Here is a 13,727-nt window from a genome sequence, read left to right as displayed (position 1 = left end):
CTAATATTGCATTGATTCAATCACAATTCCCACAGTAGAGCGAAATGTTGATAGTGTTAACTAAAGGGGAAAACTGTAGAAAATTGAGTGAAGTTCAATCTCATGCACAGTTTAGAGGGAACATTGCTTCTGACCATCACTGATGTGACACTATAACTCCTCTAAACAAAGGCCTTAACAATGCCTGAGTTAGCTTACTGTGCTGCTGCCTACCTACCACATGTCCAGTTCCTCTGTTGAGTAATAATGCAGTCATTCAGAAGGGCTCAATGTGATGGAGAAGAGGCCAGTCATCCTTATGTAACATGATTGCCAATGAGGGTTCAAAGTTCAATGAGAAATATCCAACCAAATGCTATTGAAGGAACTAAAATGTCCCTCTAACAACACACATTTGGCTAGCCTTCATGTTTTGAATATGCAATACCAATAAGTAAGTGAATCTACTGCGAGTGGCCTCACCCTGCAGTCCCTCTGCAATGTCTTCATTAAGGCACTGTACGTGTCACCATCAAAGTGCAGGCCCTCAAGCATCTCCTGGAAGTCCAGGTCTTTGAAGGTCGGTGAGAACTTGGCGCGTTCCTTGCACGAGGCGTGGCGTTTGTAGGTGGAGCCCTTCAGGTCGTATTTGTAGTGCATCTGGAGGGCCCTGGGCAACACGTTGTTCATCACCACCAGACGGATGTTGACCCCGGCACACTGGATGCAGTACAGGCCGTAGAACTTAGGTAGCAGTGTCCTCGGGTTCTGATTCAGATTCTGAAATAAAACAAGATGGAAAAAGAGATACATCTGAGAATAGTTCACACGTTGCCAACATTTAAATTAAACTTTACAATCTTTGAATAAGAATATCCTGAAGGCACTAGAACTGATAGGAGTTGCCCTATTTATTATGCGAGGAATGGTGTTTGTGTTAAGGGAGGGGCTCACCATGTAGTAACCAGGAAGGAGTTTCTGCAGGAACTCAGCCTCTTTATGCTGCACTGTCTTAATGATGAACTCATCGTCGCTGGTCAGGTAGAACCAGGAACTGCTGGCCCCGGGGTTGGACAGCTCGATCAGAGGCTCATTACAGATGGAGTACTGGAATTCATACAGGAAGAGCCAATAGCATGCATTCATATAGACAGGACAGCAACATGGCAGTTTTCAAATAACAAAACAAACCCAATGGGCAAAAACTGTTTGAATCAACATTGTTTCGAAGTAATTTCAACCCAAAAATGTAAATGTGATGACGTTGAATTAACATAGAAAACTGATTGGATTTGAAAAAAGGCATCAACGTAAGGGAATTGTAATTTTTTCACCCAACTTTTAAACTAAATCCAATGACATGGTGAAATGTTTTGTTGATTTCACATTGAATTCACATTAGTTGACAACTCAAATGTAAATCCAAACTAGACAATGAAATGACATCTGTGCCCAGTGTGAACACTGTGCTCTTACAACTCTAATGGGTTGTATTACTACATGACTGTATGCTGTATTATAAGAGAAGCACATGGTGTATAGGAGTGTTTTCTGTAAAGGGCTTTCCACACTAACCAGGTAGTCATCTGCTTTGATGCCAAAGAGCTCCCTAAAGTAGCGGAAGGCGAGAGGGGCGTAGGTTTTGAGGCGGAAGTCTGGGAAGTGGTGCGCTGGGGTCATGTTGCTCCCCTCACTGACAACACAAGCGTTATCACACAAACAGATCAGTGTTATCAGTGTACAACAACAGCCCTATTCATCCATATACAAACACTAATTTACCACTGAAAATACGTACATTTGCATCCCAATAGAACAGGGTAGAGTACACAAATGCATCAGTTAGAGCAGCAGTTCCCAAACGTTTCCACTCGGGGCCCCCCTTCCATCATTGGGGAACAAAAAAATGGGTTAAAAAACCTAGATAAAAAAACATTCGCTGACATGGGCTAGTAAGTTGGTTCTGGTCATTTCTAAAACATTATAAGGGATACCTAGTCAGTTGCACAACGGAGTGCATTCAACCTAAATGTGTATTCTGCATTTAACCCAACACCTCTGAATCAGAGCGATGCGGGGGGCTGCCTTTATCGAAGTCCACGGCACAGTGTAACTGCCTTGCTCAAGGGCAGAACGGCAGATTTTTCCACCTTGCCGGCTCAGGCATTCAAACTAGCGACCTTTCGGTAACTTGCCCATCGCTCTTAACCTCTAGGCTACCTAAATAGCTCTCTGAGGGAGCAATGACAAGAGGAAAACTGCTGATGCACTACCTCATTTTGAAGTATTCTACTATTACAGCTTTCAAGAGTAAGTTGGCCCCAGAGTTTGGGAACCACTGAGCAAACAGAGAATATTGTGACTGAGTGATGGACCACTACAAGGATTGAAGTATTGAAGTATACAAGAAGCATCAGCTGTGCGATAAGATGTGCCAAACAGATGTCACAACAGATGTGCATCTTTCAGTGAAGCTTCGAAGGTCACGCATGTCTGGGTCAAGTGTCTTCACTGACATTTTCATCCTCTCCCTGACCGAGTCTGTAATACCTACATGCTTCTACATCTGCATTGCTTGCTGTTTGGTGTTTTAGGCTGGGTTTCTGTATAGCACTTTGTGACATCTGCTGATGTAAAAAAGGCTTTATAAATACATTTGATTGATTGATTTCAAGCAGACCACCATAGAAAAGCGAAGGTAACATGCCTAAAGGACTACCGCCCAGTAGCACTCACGTCGGTAGCCATGAAGTGCTTTGAAAGGCTGGTCATGGCTCACATCAACACCATCATCCCAGAAACCCTAGACCCACTCCAATTCGCATACCGCCCCAACAAATCCACAGATGACGCAATCTCAATTTCACTTCACACTGCCCTTTCCCACCTGGACAAAAGGAACACCTATGTGAGAATGCTGTTCATTGACTACAGCTCAGCGTTCAACACCATAGTGCCCACAAAGCTCATCACTAAGGACTCTGGGACTAAACAAGTGGATCCTGGACTTCCTGACGGGCCGCCCCAGGTGGTAAGGGTAGGCAACAACACATTGCCACGCTGATCCTCAACACGGGGGTCCCCTCAGGGGTGCGTGCTTAGTCTCCTCTTGTTCTTAAGACAGCCTATAGGGAGGTGGTCAGAAACCTGGCAGTGTGGTGCCAGGACAACAACCTCTCCCTCTACATGAGCAAGACAAAGGAGCTGATCGTGGACTACAGGAAAAGGAGGGCCGAACACGACCCCATTCACATCAACGGGGCTGTGGGGAGCGGGTAGTGAGTTTCAAGTTCCTTCATGTCCACATCACCAACAAACTATCATGGTCCAAACAAACCAAGACAGTTGTGAAGAGGGCACGACAATGTCTTTTCCCCCTCAGGAGAATTAAAAGAATTGGCATGGGTCCCCGATCCTCAAAAAGTTATACAGCTGCACCATCAAGAGCATCCTAACCGGTTGCGTCACCGCCTGGTATGGCAATTGCTTGGCATCCGATCGTGAGACGCTACAGAGGGTAGTGGGTACCCCCCAGTACATCACTGGGGCCAAGCTTCCTGCCATCCAGGACCTCTATTACAGTACATTATATATATACAGTTGAAGTCGGAAGTTTACATACACCTTGGTTGGAGTCAATAAAACTTGTTTTTCAACCACTCCACAAATTTCTTGTTCACAAACTATAGTTTTGGCAAGTCGGTTAGGACATCTACTTTGTGCATGACACAAGTCATTTTTCCAACCATTGTTTACAGACAGATTATTTCAAGTATAATTGACTGTATCACAATTCCAGTGGGTCAGAATTTTACATACACTAAGTTGACTGTGCCTTTAAACAGCTTGTAAAATTCCAGAAAATGATATCATGGCTTTAGAAGCTTCTGATAGGCTAATTTTCTGGAATTTTCCAAGCTGTTTAAAGGCACAGTCAACTTAGTGTATGTAAACTTCTGACCCACTGGAATTGTGTTACAGTGAATTATAAGTGAAATAATCTGTCTGTAAACAATTGTTGGAAAAATTTCTTGTGTAAAACGGATTCCAATTTTCCTGCATTAAAATCACCAGCCACTAGGAGTGCCGCCTCTGGATTGGCATTTTTTTGTTTGCTTATGGCCCTATGAAGCTTGTTGAGTGCAGTCTTAGTGCCAGCATCGGTTTGTGGTGGTAAATAAACAGCTACGAAAAATATAGATGTAAACTCTCTTGGTAAATAATATGGTCTACAGCTTATCATGAGGTATTCTAACTCAGGCGAGCAGAACCTTTAGAATGAGCACCAGTCTTTGTTGACAAAGAGAGACACCCCACCCCCACGGATTTGACCGGATTCTGCTGTTCTGCCGATGCATGGAAAATCCAGCTAACTGTATATTATCCATGTCCTTGTTCAGCCATGACCCCGAAAAGCAGTGTATTACAGTTCTTAATGTTCCGTTAATAGGATAGTCTCAAACTGAGCTCGTCTAGTTTGTTCTCCAGCGATTGCACATTCACCAATAGAACAATCAATCCATCAAATGTATTTATAAAGCCCTTCTTACATCAGCTGATGTCACAAAGTGCTCTACAGAAACCCAGCCTAAAACCACAAACAGCAAGCAATGCAGGTATAGAAGCATGGTGTCTTGGAAAAACTCACTAGAAAGGCCAGAACCTAGGAAGAAACCTAGAGAGGAACCAGGCTATGAGGGGTGGCCAGTCCTCTTCTGGCTGTGCCGGGTGGAGATTCAAATGTTCATAGATGACCAGCAGGGTCAAATAATAATAATCACAGTGGTTGTCGAGGGTGCAACAGGTCAGCACCTCAGGAGTAAATGTCAGTTGGCTTTTCATAGCCAATCATTAAGAATATCTCAGAACAGAGGGTAGGAGCAGTTTATTCACTTGTCACTGTAGCCTCATCAATGTACCCGCACTGCGACCTCTATAGCTATGTTTTTTCCTCTTCCGGGGAATAGGGCCTGGTTCGAGATGAGCAGTATGTCCTGTGGCGTAGACTCATTGAAGTAGATGTCTTCGTCCAGATCGAGGTGTGTGATTGCTGTTCTGATGTCTAGAAGCTTTTTCAGTCATAAGAAACAATGGAGGAAACATTATGTACAAAAAAAGTTATAGCACTGTGGGAGAGATAGTTTACCTTTTCATGGTTGTTTGATCAATAGGACTGTAAAGTCTGCAAATGTAAGAGGACACCCGTGGTACTTTATTTATTTGCAGAAATTCATTCAGGTGTATTTTGTGGCTTTTGCCGAATGCGTTCTAATGATCTAAAGTCGTGCTGTTGCTACTGTCTGTAAACACACAGTCCAGTTCAAAGTGAGTGATGGCAGGCCGGTGTGGCAGATAGCTCATTTGCATATAGGCCTACTGTAGCTCTGATTGGCTATGTCCTACCAGTCTGTGTAGAGTCCAGTCCGGGACAAGACATATTTTTCTTTATTAGGTTTTATTCACTGCAGTGGTTATTAATTGTCCAAACGCACCGCCACTTTCCCTCTATATTGTCAGCGAAGTTTCACATATGCTTTACTCTACGTCATTCCCAAACATTCTATGAATGTATGGAAACGTGGAAATGAGCAGGTGTTAAATGAGGTGAAGAGACTGGAGTAGGACTTTTGTAGTGAATGGGACTTCTGTGTCAATGGGAAACTCTGTCAGATTTGCTTCTTTAACAGGGTTTGTGCTGTATTCATGTCACTAGGGTGAATAGGGTGTATAAGCCTGCTGAGTGATGCCAGTGCTGTGTACTGTACCTGGGTAGAAAGACACTCTCCACCATGTAGAAATCCTGCATGAGCACATCTCTGTCAGGCTTGGATATCAGGTTCCCCACAGCATACCCAATGCCCAGCTGGATGGCTCCTTTCAGTGCAGCAGCAGTTGGCTGGGACCACACAAACATAATATTCTCAATCAATACAACACTGATCATAATGTGTAGGGATTTCAGATCAAACCATACCATTTTTGTACATCTGAAAGTTGTCAGTCAGCACGTTCATGGATACCAGGACCACCTGTAGCTTTGTAACTGATTTTGGCATTTCCGCTCTGAACTCGTGTGGCTAAACACAGTGGCTGATCTACCTAATCACGTTATCCGCCGCTGCGGCCCCTCCATCAGCAAACAAACAGACACACTGAGCCCCATTATGTAACGCTCAACCACAACACCATCTCCAGTCCAGGGAGGGTAAAGCATTGCCCAATATTAAAGAGGAATGGCAGTAATCCTTCTTGAAGCTCAGTTCACCAATGGGACCTTGTTCACACTCAGAAGGACATTATACAGGATTTGTAGACGTGTGCCATAAATTAGAAACAAATTACCGGGGCCCAAAGAATCCATACCTTTTTGTAATCTTTTGACCCACTGGTTCCTCCACCTCCATTCTCAGTGGTTGTTGTTTCCATCTTTTGGACAGAAAGAATATAGATTAATCTAACACAAGATGAATAATATACCCTTTCACCCTGTTTAACATGACATAATAATAATAGATTTATTATCATCTAAATCATGGTTGTGGTATTTCATTATTAACCAAATATTCACATTTATTTCATAAAGCCCTCTTTACATCAGCAATTATTAGAGTGATTTAGGTATATCCAGCCTAAACCCCCAAAGAGTAAGCAATGCAGAGGCAGAACCACAGTGGCGAAGAACAACTCCCTAAAAGGCCATCCTTCTGGTTCTTTTGTTAAGCATAAACAGGGAACAGGTGAGTTCCTATTCCACAACACAATAAATGGTGTGATATGAGGGCTGATTTGACCTATTAAAGCAAATATTTAGCAATTACTGCCAATCCCAGTTTCACACTTCCTAGAGGAGATGGAAAGAGAGGGCCAAGTCCAAAAATGGTATATCATTATAGAGAACACACAAAACATCTGTATCCCATTATCCACATCAAGTTCCCCATCTACAAAACGGAGACGTTTTTGCAATCAGCTTGCTGAAAATACATTATACTGTAGCAACTATGACAATTTAAGTCAAGAGAGCACGCAGGGGAACAACATCAACAATCTTCCATTCCCAGCCGCGTAGTAATGTCGTCTACGTCTGTCCGATCATTTCTGCCAGAGCACATACCTAGGGCATCTTGTAGTCTAGATTCTAGAATGAGAGAGAGAGACATACATACCTCTCTGGCCAGGACTATGCTGTGAGAAACCTTTGGTCCAAAAAAAACCTCACCTCTGCTGATTGAAACCCCCGGGAACAACTCTTGGTCCCAATAAAGGGAGGATTGAGAAACCTGTTCAGGCTAAATCTCCCCCAGGGACATTCCAAGGGGAAGTCTGAAATTCAAGCCTCTTTCAATTAGGCTACATCTCCCAAAGAAACAAAACAAATCAACAAGTAGCACTGAGGTAAAGCTGCTGGGTGAAGTGGACACGAGACCCATTGTTACAAGGGCTTATTCATGATTCATTCATTCATTCATGATTTATAGTCTCTGCCAATATGATGACCACAATAACGCACCACTCAAAATCTTGGAAAGCAAAGCAATTATTCGACACATTGTCACGTCGAGTTGGGAAAAAAACAATGACAAAAAAGTATTTACTTGAGCTACTTTATCAACAGACTCAATGTAAATTCAACTCATCTGCTAGACTCATACCAACCACTCACATTCTCAAGAAACTTATATGAGCATCTAAGTCGTCATAGAGTTAAAGTGTCTGAAGGCACCATCAATGATTCATCAAATAGATTATGTATTCAAAGTGCCAAAGAATGTGCAAGTGTTCAATTTGATGTTTAGGCTTACCATAGCTCACATTCCCTGACTTTATTGGTACTGTCCTGGACTCTTGTACTGTACATTTTGTGTGGTGGTCTTTCATTGTGGGGGTTTCAGTTCATACTGGTTAACTTGGGTGGGAAATGAATGTGTATTTCTATGGGCACAAGCACAGTTCTAGACACAAACTGTTCACACCCCTCTTGTTGGCGGATCTGGGAATTTCTGACAAGTTACATACTGAACAAAAATATAAACGCAACATGCAACAATTTCAAAGATTTTACTGAGTTCTAGTTCTTAAAAGGAAATCAGTCAATTAAAATATTCATTAGGCCCTAATCTATGGGTTTCACATGACTGGGCAGGGTAGCAGCCATGGGTAGGCCTGGGATGGCATTGGCCCACCCACTTGGGAGCCAGGCCCAGCCAACCAGAATTAGTTTTTCCCCACAAAAGAGTTTCAGATGATAAAATAGAGTGAAATTCCAATCCCGATTAAAATGCAATGTTTAGCATTTTGAATAGCTGGCTTTAGGACCATGCGGAGCATCGCTTGGAGAGAAGCTACCAGCCTGCATGCCTTTCATTTTAAGCAGAGACACTGCCAGACAATTGCTTTGAATTTGATGTCTGCATTTGAACTCGGCCTTGTAAGCCTCAGTGCCAGCTGTTTTATGCAGCGGTTGCTTTTACATTGATGTTGGCATAAGCGGCGCGTCCAATAGGCTAGGGAAAGATAAGCTTCCCATAAAGGTAATTGAATTAAATTACCCAAATTAGCTATAATTACTTCTACAGAAATAAATACAATCATTCAAAATACTAAACCAAAGAGCATGATTTGGCCACAGAGGGTCATTCGTTTCTTTTAAAGAATGAGCTGTGAATTGTATTAAGTGCACAAATTGGGTAGCGCGCAGCAAATAGCCTACCAAATCAAATCAAAGTTTATTTGCCACATGTCGCCATTTGATTAGAATACAACAGACCTGTTGGCTGGGGACAGGTTAGGGTCTGGCCTGATGTCCTGGACAGGCAACTTAGCTCCAGTGAACTTGAAGCTCTCAACTTGCTCCACTACAGCCCCTGTAGAACCTTTTGAGGACCTGAGGATGAGAAGTTTCCTGAGGGGGGGCGCCCTCTTCACGACTGTCTTGTGTTTGGACCCTCCTTTTCCTGTAGTCCACAATCATCTCCTTTGTCTTGATTACGTTGAGGGATAGGTTGTTATTCTGGCACCACCCGGCCAGATCTCTGACCTCCTCCCTATAGGCTGTCTCGTTGTTGTCAGTGATCAGGCCTAGCACTGTTGTGTCGTCTGCAAACTTAATGATGGTGTTGGAGTCGTGCCTGGCCATGCAGTTGTGAATGAACAGGTAGTACAGGAGGGGACTGAGCACACATCCCTGAGGGGCTCCAGTGTTGAGGATCAGCAGGGCAGATGTGTCGTTACCTACTCTCACCAACTGGGGGCGGCCGGTCAGGAAGTGCAGGATCCAGTTGCAGAGGGAGGTGTTTAGTCCCAGGGTCCTTAGCTTAGTGATGAGCTTTGAGGGCACTATGGTGGTGAACGCTGAGCTGTAGTCAATGAATAGCATTCTCACATAGGTGTTCCTTTTGTCCAGGTGGGAAAGGGCAGTGTGGAGTGCAATAGAGATTGCATCATCTGTGGATCTGTTGGTGTGGTATGCAAATTGGAGTGGGTCTAGGGTTTCTGGAATAATGGTGTTAATGTGAGCCATGTCCAGGCTTTCAAAGCATTTCATGGCTACAGACGTAGGTGCTACGGGTCGGTAGTCATTTAGGCAGGTTACCTTAGTGTTCTTGGGCACAGGGACTATGGTGGTCTGCTTTAAACATGTTGGTATTACAGACTCAATCAGGGACATGTTGGAAATGTCAGTGAAGACACCTGCCAGTTGGTCAGCACATGCCTGGAGCACCTGTCCTGGTAATCCGTCTGGCCCAGCGGCCTTGTGAATGTTGACGTTGGCTACGGAGAGTGTAATCACACAGTCGTCCAGAACAGCTGATGCTCTCATGCATGCCTCACTGTTGCTTGCCTCAAAGCGCGGAGCATACAGTGCCTGTTTGATGGTTTGTCTGAGTAGCAGGATCTAGCTGAAGGCGGCAGCTCTACCCTGGTACGGAGTTGCCTGTAATCCATGGTTTCATCAGTCATGCACTTATTGATGAAACCAGTGACAGATGTGGTGTACTCCTCAATGCCATTGGAGGAATCCCGGAACATATTCCTGCCTGTGCTAGCAAAACAGTCCCGTAGCGTAGCATCTGCGTCATCGGACCACTTCTTTATTGACCAAGTCACTGGTGCTTCCTGCTTTAGATTTTGCTTGTAAGCAGGAATCAGGTGAATGGAATTATGGTCAGATTTGCCAAATGGGGGGCGAGGGAGAGCTTTGTATGTGTCTCTGTGTGTGGAGTAAAGGTGATCTAGAGATTTTTTCCCTCTAGTTGCACATTTAACATGCTGATAGAAATGAGGTAAGACTGATTTCAGTTTTCCTGCATTAAAGTCCCTGGCCACTAGGAGTGCCGCCTCTGGATGGGCGTTTTCCTGTTTGCTTATTTCCTTATACAGCTGACTGAGTACGGTCTTAGCGCCAGCATTCTTCTCTGGTGGTACATAGACAGCCACGAAAAATATAGATGAAAACTCTCTTGACAAATAGTGAGGTCTACAGCTTATCATGAGATAGTCTACTTCAGGGGAGCAAAATCTAGAGACTTCCTTATATTTTGTGCACCAGCTCTTGTTTACAAATATACACAGACCGCACTCCCTTGTCTTACCGGAGTGTGCTGTTCTATTTAGCCGGTGCAGCGTATATCCCGTCAGCTGAATGTTATCCATGTCGTCATTCAGCCACGATTCGGTGAAACATAAGATATTACAGTTTTTGGTGTCCCGTTGGTAGGATATTCGTGATTATACCTCGTCTAATTTATTGTCCAATGATTGTATTATGGCAAGTAATATTGATGGTAAAGGCAGATTTCCCACTCGCTGTCGGCGGATCCTTACAAGGTACCCCGCCCTGTGTCCCCTATGCCTGGGTCTCTTTCTCCTGCCAATGATGGGGATATTGGCCTTGTCGGGTGTCCTGTGCATCCTGCTTATTGGAGAAAAGGGTGAGTGATCTCTGTTCTGATATCCAGAAGCTCTTTTTTGCCGTAAAATACAGTGGCAGAAACACATAATGGCACAATTGGTTAGGCGCCCGTAAAATGGCTGCCATTTCTTCCGGCGCCGTCATAGCTGATTGTTGAATTGCTGCAGTCAGTGAAAAGCAGTTAAATTGGCCTAGGCTGTCACGTTCTGACCTTTATTTCCTTTGTTTTGTATTTATTTAGTATGGTCAGGGCGTGAGTTGGGTGGGCAGTCTATGTTTGTTTTTCTATAATTTGGGTATTTCTATGTTTCGGCCTAGTATGGTTCTCAATCAGAGGCAGGTGTCATTAGTTGTCTCTGATTGAGAATCATACTTAGGTAGCCTGGGTTTCACTGTGTGTTTGTGGGTGTTTGTTCCTGTCTCTGTGTTTGCACCAGATAGGGCTGTTTAGGGTTTCACACGTTTCTTGTTTTTTTGTAATCAGTTGTTCATGTGTACGTTTACGTATTAAAAGAACCATGGACACTTACCACGCCGCATATTGGTCCTCTGATCCTTTTCGCCTCTCCTCTTCGGAAGAAGAGGAGGAAATCCTTGACAGAAACACCCACCAAACTCGGACCAAGCGGCGTGGTAAACAGCAGCGACGACAGCAGCAGCAGCAGCAACAACAGCGGCCAGCATCACAGGACTCCTGGACATGGGAGGAGATACTGAACGGAGAGGGACCTTGGGCACAGGCTGGGGAACATCGCCGTCCGAAAGCAGAGCTGGAGGCAGCGAAAGCTGAGCGGCGGCGATATGAGGAGGCAGCAAGGCAGTGCGACAGGTACGAGAGGCAGCCCCAAAAAATGTTTTGGGGGGCAGACGAGGTGTGGTACTAAGCCAGGTAGCAGACCTGAGCTCACTCCTCGTGCTTATTATAAGCAGCGCATTACTGGTCAGGCACCGTGTTATGCGGTTAAGCGCACGGTGTCGCCAGTGCGTGCCCATAGCCCGGTGCGCTATAGGGCAGCCCCGAAAGTGCCATGCGAGTGTGGGCATTGAGCCAGGGCGTATGGTGCCTGCTCAGCGGGTCTGGTCGCCGGTACGCAGTTTTGGTCCAGGTTATCCTGCGCCGGCTCTGCGTGCTGTGTCTCCGGGCGCTGGGAGGGTGCAGTGCGTCCTCTGCCTGCGCTCCGCTCGTGCCGGGCAAATGTGGGAGTGGAGCCTAAGGGAGAGGTGCGTGTAGTAAGCACTAGATCTCCCGTGCTTACCCACAGCCCGGTTCAACCTGTGCCTGCACTCTGGAGGGTCCGGGCTAGAGTAGTTGTCCAGCCTGGGGAAGTGGTGCCAAGGTTGCGCACCAGAGCTCCAGTGCTCCCCACAGCCCGGTCCTTCAGGTGCCTCCTAACACCAAGCCTCCTGAAGGTCTCCCCAGCCTGGTGGTTCCTGTGGCAGCCCCACGCACCAGGCTGTCTGTCTCCTCCCTGCAGGTGGTCCTGTCTGTCCGGCGCCGCTGCCGGAGCCTCCCGCCTGTCCGGCGCCGCTGCCGGAGCCTCCCGCCTGTCCGGCGCCGCTGCCGGAGCCTCCCGCCTGTCCGGCGCCGCTGCCGGAGCCTCCCGCCTGCCCGCGCCGCTGCCGGAGCCTCCCGCCTGTCCGGCGCCGCTGCCGGAGCTTCCCGCCTGTCCGGCGCCGCTGCCGGAGCCTCCCGCCTGTCCGGCGCCGCTGCCGGAGCCCCTCTGCCCAGAGGAGCTGCCCCTCTGACCCGAGCAGCTGCCCTTCTGTCCCGAGCAGCTGCCCCACCTCTGTCCCGAGCTGCCCCTCTGCCCAGAGCAGCTGCCCCACCTCTGTCCCGAGCAGCTGCCCCACCTCTGTCCCGAGGAGCTGCCCCACTTCTGTCCCAGCTGCCCCACCTCTGTCCAGTGGGGTCATTGAGAAGGGTGGCCATGGTGAGAAAGCCACGGAGGCGGACAATAAGGCGGACTAAGACAATGGTGAGGTGGGGTCCGCGTCCCGCGCCAGAGCCGCCACCGCGGACAGACGCCCACCCAGACCCTCCCCTATAGGTCAAGGTTTTGCGGCCGGAGTCCGCACCTTTGGGGGGGGGGGTACTGTCACGTTCTGACCTTTATTTCCTTTGTTTTGTATTTATTTAGTATGGTCAGGGCGTGAGTTGGGTGGGCAGTCTATGTTTGTTTTTCTATAATTTGGGTATTTCTATGTTTCGGCCTAGTATGGTTCTCAATCAGAGGCAGGTGTCATTAGTTGTCTCTGATTCTCAATCATACTTAGGTAGCCTGGGTTTCACTGTGTGTTTGTTCCTGTCTCTGTGTTTGCACCAGATAGGGCTGTTTAGGGTTTCACACATTTTTTGTAATCAGTTGTTCATGTGTACGTTTACGTATTAAAAGAACCATGGACACTTACCACGCCGCATATTGGTCCTCTGATCCTTTTCGCCTCTCCTCTTCGGAAGAAGAGGAGGAAATCCTTGACATAGGCCTTTCGCAATAATTCAAATCGTAGGAAAAACAGTTTAGAAAGCAAATGACTATTGCTGAAAAGAGAAAACAAGAATATACTCATCTGTCTCTAGTTATCAACATTCTCAACTCCCAATTGAGCGAACAGTAGCATATCTTATTGTGCATATTCACTGTCTTTATCACTGGATCAGTTCCACAGGAAACATTTTTGGGGATAACAATGTCCTTTTCCAGGCTAGATGTGCATCACATTGTTGAATTTGTGTTTCCCCTTTTTGTAGGTCTAGATTAGATGGTTTCATTCAAGACAAGGTCATTTTTACTGATCTGTTTGTCAGTGTCAGCAGAATAGACTACTAATGTGTCAT

At 46.1% G+C, this 13,727-nt stretch overlaps 1 protein-coding gene across 1 annotated transcript in view; it reads right to left on the bottom strand.

Moving 5' to 3' along the window:
* LOC112230514 (phosphatidylinositol 4-phosphate 5-kinase type-1 beta-like) overlaps positions 1-13,727 on the bottom strand; it is a 29,080-nt gene that overhangs the window by 12,715 nt on the left and 2,638 nt on the right. The window contains exons 2-6 of the mRNA XM_024396798.2: positions 6,343-6,405; positions 5,745-5,875; positions 1,555-1,672; positions 934-1,086; positions 463-759 (exon numbers count right to left, since the gene is read on the bottom strand). Coding sequence (XP_024252566.2) covers positions 463-759; positions 934-1,086; positions 1,555-1,672; positions 5,745-5,875; positions 6,343-6,405 — 762 coding nt within the window. The remainder of the gene's footprint in view (positions 1-462; positions 760-933; positions 1,087-1,554; positions 1,673-5,744; positions 5,876-6,342; positions 6,406-13,727) is intronic.

This window comes from Oncorhynchus tshawytscha, linkage group LG33, assembly GCF_018296145.1.
Source record: "Oncorhynchus tshawytscha isolate Ot180627B linkage group LG33, Otsh_v2.0, whole genome shotgun sequence".
NCBI classification, from domain to species: domain Eukaryota; kingdom Metazoa; phylum Chordata; class Actinopteri; order Salmoniformes; family Salmonidae; genus Oncorhynchus; species Oncorhynchus tshawytscha.
Note: the sequence above shows the minus strand (reverse complement) of the source record. Positions and strands in the feature narration are given on the sequence as shown.